Here is a 5,792-nt window from a genome sequence, read left to right on the forward strand (position 1 = left end):
GGGGCTGGCCAGCAGCTCCTGGCCCAGCAGGGTGTTGAGCAGGCGGCCCTTGGCGCGGCAGTTCTGGCCCAGGATCAGCAGGCAGGGCCTCCAGCTCACCGAGCGCTGCAGCTGCTCCTCCTCGTGCCGGGGGAACGACACCGGGCCGGGGCCTGCAACGGGACTGGGGTCAGGGGCTGGGGTCTCAAATGGGACAGGGATCAGGGTTTGATCCTAAAAATGGGGCCTGAAATGGGACAGGGGTCAGGGGTGCAGCCCTAAAAATGGGGCCTGAAACAGGGATCAGGGTTTGATCCTAAAAATGGGGCCTGAAATGGGACAGGGGTCAGGGGTGCAGCCCTAAAAATGGGGCCTGAAACAGGGATCAGGGTTTGATCCTAAAAATGGGGCCTGAAACAGGAACAGGGGTCAGGGCTAGGCCCTAAAAACAAGGCCTGAAATGGGAATCAGGGCTTGGCTCTAAAAATGAGGCCTGGAACGGGACTGGGGTCAGGGGTGCAGCCCTAAACATGGGGCCTGAAATAGGGATCAGGGTTTAATCCTAAACATGGGGCCTGAAATGGGACAGGGTTCAGGGCTTGATCCTAAAAATGGGGCCTGAAACAGGGACAGGGATCAGGGGCTGGGGTCTGAAATGGGACAGGACAGGGATCAGGGCTAGGCCCTAAAAACAAGGCCTGAAATGGGACAGGGATCAGGGTTTGGCCCTAAAAATGAGGCCTGAAATGGGGATCAGGGCTTGGGGCTAAAAATGGGGCCTGAAACAGGACAGGGATCATCAGGGCTTGGCTCTAAAAATGAGGCCTGAAATGGGGACAGGGATCAGGGGTGCAACCCTAAATATGGGGCCTGAAATGGGATAGGGATAGGGATCCCACAGACCCCACAAAGTACCCTCAGAGCCCACAAATGGCCCTTACACCCTACAAACAACACTCAGACCCCACAAATGTCGCTCAGACCCCACAAACATCCCTCAGACCTTACAAACATCACTCAGAGCCCACAAACCTCCCTCAGACCTTACAAACATCATTCAGAGCCCACAAATGTCACTCAGACCCCACAAACAACACTCAGACCTTACAAACAACACTCAGAGCCCACAAATGGCCCTCAGAGCCCACAAACCTCTCCCAAACCCCACAAACCTCCCTCACACCCCACAGCCATCACCTGGCTGTGCTAATTCAGGCTCAGGGCTGAGTTTAGCTCCTGTTTCCTTTTTTTTTTCAAAAAAAAAATCCCAAATGCGGCTTTGGCAAGAGCTAAATTCAGCACTACCCTCGTGCGCAGCACAGAATGACTCTGACAGCCCCAAAAACACAAACCACAAACAAATCCCTCATCGGGAGCACAAAAATCCCAGGGATGAAATTAAATGGGAAACGGAACAACCGGTCCCTAAAAAAACGCCCAATTTTGAGAGGTACAAAGCACCAGGATTGCTCTGATACTGGAAGGGATTTTATAGGGTTAAAAATCCTGTTTAAAAATTGCTGTTAAAATTCTTTTTGTTGTTTTTCATGAGTCATGTTCTGGCAGCTTGAATTGTGAGGAAAACAAGATCCTCCCCCTCCTCACACTCCAAACCCCGTTAAAGAGATCCCACAACACATCCCTCCCCTCACTCTGACAGCTTAATCACTCCAGTTTAATTAAAATCTGCCAAATTTGGAGCAGTTTGTGTAGTCTTAGATTGGTTTAAAGCTCATTTAAAACCCTGCCCAAGCTTTGCCTTCCCCTCAAATCTTCCAAGATTTTGGAGGAGTTTTTCCACCCCAAAACTAAGGAAAAATCCTCTTTGGGGCTCAGCACTGCAGCACAGAACCCCAATTCCCGAGTTTGGGAATGGCTGAAGGGAGAAATCTCTCCTTGAAATGCGATTTTTTTGGGGGATTGTTTTCCAAACAAGCCTTTCAAGAGCCACATCAAGTGACCAGAGGGCTGGAAGCTGACCAGGAGCTCACAAAAGATAAAGATCTGGGGGAAATCCCACAAAAATCGCACATTTGAGCCTTCATCTGTGGGATGGCTTTGATGTGGGGACATTGCTTGGAGCTTCTGCTGGGATTGGATCTGGAGCATGAAGAAAGCAATTCAGGGAGCAGGGCCTTTTCTCTGCTGAGGATCCTTAAATCCAGCAAAAATATCCCCAAAAATATCTCCTTGGAACGGATGGATCCTTAAATCCAGCAAAAATATCCCCAAAAATATCTCCTTGGAACGGATGGATCCTTAAATCCAGCAAAAATATCCCCAAAAATATCTCCTTGGAACGGATGGATCCTTAAATCCAGCAAAAATATCTCCTTGGAACAGTTGGATCCTTAAATCCAGCAAAAATATCTCCTTGGAACGGATGGATCCTTCAATCCAGCAAAAATATCTCCTTGGAACGGATGGATCCTTCAATCCAGCAAAAATATCCCCAAAAATATCTCCTTGGAATTGATGGATCCTTAAATCCAGCAAAAATATCTCCTTGGAACGGATGGATCCTTCAATCCAGCAAAAATATCCCCAAAAATATCTCCTTGGAATTGATGGATCCTTAAATTCAGCAAAAATATCCCCAAAAATATCTCCTTGGAATTGATGGATCCTTAAATCCAGCAAAAATTTCCCCAAAAATATCTCCTTGGAACGGATGGATCCTTAAATCCAGCAAAAATATCCCCAAAAATATCTCCTTGGAACGGATGGATCCTTAAATCCAGCAAAAATATCCCCAAAAAATCACTGGGACACAGCAGCTTAAATGAAATTATTGAAGGATACAGCAGCTTAACTGGAATTATTGAAGGAGTATATCCAGCAAAAATATCTCCAAAAAAATCACTGGGACACATTAGCTGAAATGAAATTATTGAGGGATTATTTATATGGCTGGAGAATCCTGGGCTGGTTTGGGTTGGACCTTAAAGCTCCTCCTGTTGCTCTGCCATTCAGGGACACCTTCAGCACCCCAGGATGCTCCAGGCTGGCTTTGGACACTCCCAGGGATGGAACAGCCACGGATTCTCTGGGAATTCCATCCCAGCCCCTCCTCATCCTCACAGAGAGGAATTTTTTCCTATATCCCATCTAAACCTTCTCTCATTCCCCTTTCCAGGTGAAAATTTCCCTTTCCAGCCTTCTTGGAGCACCTTTGGCTACTGGGAAACTGCTCCAAAATTCTGCAAAATCCTCCAGGATTTGTGGTTAGAACACCTTTCCCAAGGTCCTCCCAAATCCATCTTTTCTCCAGGTTAAAACACCTTTCCCATGATTCCACAGCCCATGGTCAGCACAGACACAGATGCAGGGTGTGAGGGACCCAACAAAAGCAGGATCAGAACTTCTCCTAAGGTCCTGCCAAATCCATTTTTTCTCCAGGATTCAGGGTTAGAACACCTTTCCTAAAGCCATCCCACATCCATCTTTCCTCCAGGATCTGTGGTTAGAACATCTTTCCTAAAGTCCTCCCAAATCCATCCTTTCCCCAGGATCTGAGGTTAAAACACCTTCCCTGTGATTCCCGTGATCAGCACAAACACGGATCCAGGGTGGGAGGCACTCAACAAAAAGTGGGATCAGAATTTCCCACTTCTGAGGGATGCAGCCACATTCCTGGGCAGTGCCAGGGGCTGGAGCTCCATCCCAGCTCCATCCCAATTCCATCCCAGCTCCATCCCTGGTTCCATCCCTACCCCTGCTCCATCCCTGCTCCATCCCTATCCCAGCTCCATCCCTGGTTAGCTCCATCCCTGGTTCCATCCCTATCCCTGCTCCATCCCTGCTCCATCCCAGCTCCATCCCAGCTCCATCCCTGGTTCCATCCCGACTCCATCCTGGCTCCATCCCAATTCCATTCCGGCCCCATCCCTGCTCCACCCCAATTACATCCGAGCCCCATCCCTATCCCTGCCCCATCCCAGTTCCATCCCTGCTCCATCCCAGGTTCCATCCCGACTCCATCCTGGCCCCATCCCAATTCCACCCCAGCTCCATCCCTGCTCCATCCCAGCCCCATCCTGGCTCCATCCAGCCCCATCCCGGCTCTATTCTGGTTCCACCCCAGCTCCATCCCTGCCCCATCCTGGCAGGAGCCCCACCCCATCCCCATCCCAATTCCACCCTAGCTCCATCCCTGCTCCATCCCAATTCCACCCTAGCTCCATCCCAGCCCCATCCAGCCCCATCCCAATTCCATCCCAGCCCCATCCCCACCCCAGCCCGGGCCATGTGACGGGCGCAGGCACTGGGAGCGCGGGGCAGCCCCGGGGCACACATGCACACATCCACACATCATCCACACATGCACACATGCACAATCCCATTAATTGCCGGGATCAAAGGAGGCCTATCCACCACGGAACAAGGGCGGCTCTCACCAGAACTCCTCTCCAAATCCACCCAGAGCTCGGCAGAGCAACCTCAGCTCGCATTTATGGAATCTATGGAAGCTCCAAGCATTTGATCCATTTTTTCTGGGGTTTTTTTTCCCATTTTGTCCACGGTACAACCTGGCCTGGGACACTCCCAGGGATGGAGCAGCCACAGCTCCTCTGGGAATTCCATCCCAGGCCCTGCCCACCCTCTCAGGGAAGGATTTATTCCCAAAATCCCATCTCTCCCTTCCCCCTGGCAGTGCCATTCCCTGTGTGGAAATACTGGAAATATTCCATTTTTTTCATCAGATCACCCCAAATCCTCCATGCAGAACAATCCCAAATTCCAAACATCACAGCCTCACCTGGCTCTGCCCCTTCCCAAAATCTCCTTCCCCACCCACCTTGGTGAGAGGGGCAGCAGCCACTTCCCAACTTCCCAACGTGCTCCCAAAACCTTTCCAACCACAACTCCACAGTCCCACAAGGGAAAACAAACCCCAAATGAGCCCAAAACCACCTTTTTTTTTTTTTTTTTTTAGACACACACAGAAAAACTCAACACTTTGAACATGAAACCAGGATTTGGAATGCAAGATGAGCAGGTCCAAAAACCCTGGACAAGAATCCCAGACAAGAACCCTGGACAAGAATCCCGGACAAGAATTCCAGACAAGAATCCCGGACAAGGGGCCATGAGAGATGACTCAGGAGCCTTTTGGGGATGAATGAAGAAGACCTTTATGGACATCTCACGTCACACTGAGCCTCTCTCACGAGACAGTCTCATGGAAACACCAAGTCCTGCCCGTGGCGGCAGAGGTGCCACCCTCAGCTCTGTTTGTCAACAGCAGCAGCTGAGCACAGAGCTCCCAGCGATGCCACAATTCCCAGAGAACTCCGGGACAAACAGGGAATGCCAGCCCCTCATTGTGCTGTGGATTCAGGGGCAGAGGGTCCCCACCATAAATCCATGGAAGGGACCCACAGGGATGGTGGGTGCAGCTCCTGGCCCTGCACAGACCCCAAAATCCCACCCTGAGCATCCCTGGGGCGCTGTCCAAACCCTCCTGGAGTTGTGCCCATTCCCTGGGGAGCCTGGGCAGCGCCCAGCACCCTCTGGGAGAAGAATATTGTCCTTACACCGATCCTAAATCACCCCTACAAAGCCTCTCCCACCCTCCAGGCACCCGCAGCCCTGTAACCCCCATGACAGCTCCCCCAAGCCGGACACTTCACTCCGCACCGCGACACTCACAAGCCCCCCAGAGACCCCTGACAAGCCCCCCAGAGACCCCCTCACCCGCAGAAGTTCCCCCTTTACCCCCCCAGACCCCTCACCCTCACACCGCGCCCGCCCCCGGCCCTCTCTCACCGCCGTCCCCGGGACCCCCATCCCCATCGCCGGCGGAGCGGGGG

At 51.7% G+C, this 5,792-nt stretch overlaps 1 protein-coding gene across 1 annotated transcript in view; it reads right to left on the bottom strand.

Annotated features, from left to right (window-relative positions):
- Positions 1 to 5,791, bottom strand: part of DSTYK (dual serine/threonine and tyrosine protein kinase) — a gene marked incomplete at its 5' end in the record, with an annotated part of 23,834 nt that extends 18,043 nt beyond the window's left edge. Inside the window, 2 exons of the mRNA XM_031065156.1 lie at positions 4 to 152; positions 5,749 to 5,791. Coding sequence (XP_030921016.1) covers positions 4 to 152; positions 5,749 to 5,791 — 192 coding nt within the window. The remainder of the gene's footprint in view (positions 1 to 3; positions 153 to 5,748) is intronic.
- Position 5,792: the final 1 nt, after the last annotated feature.

The sequence above is a fragment of the Geospiza fortis genome, unplaced genomic scaffold (genome assembly GCF_000277835.1).
Source record: "Geospiza fortis unplaced genomic scaffold, GeoFor_1.0 scaffold184, whole genome shotgun sequence".
Taxonomy (NCBI): Eukaryota; Metazoa; Chordata; class Aves; order Passeriformes; family Thraupidae; genus Geospiza; species Geospiza fortis.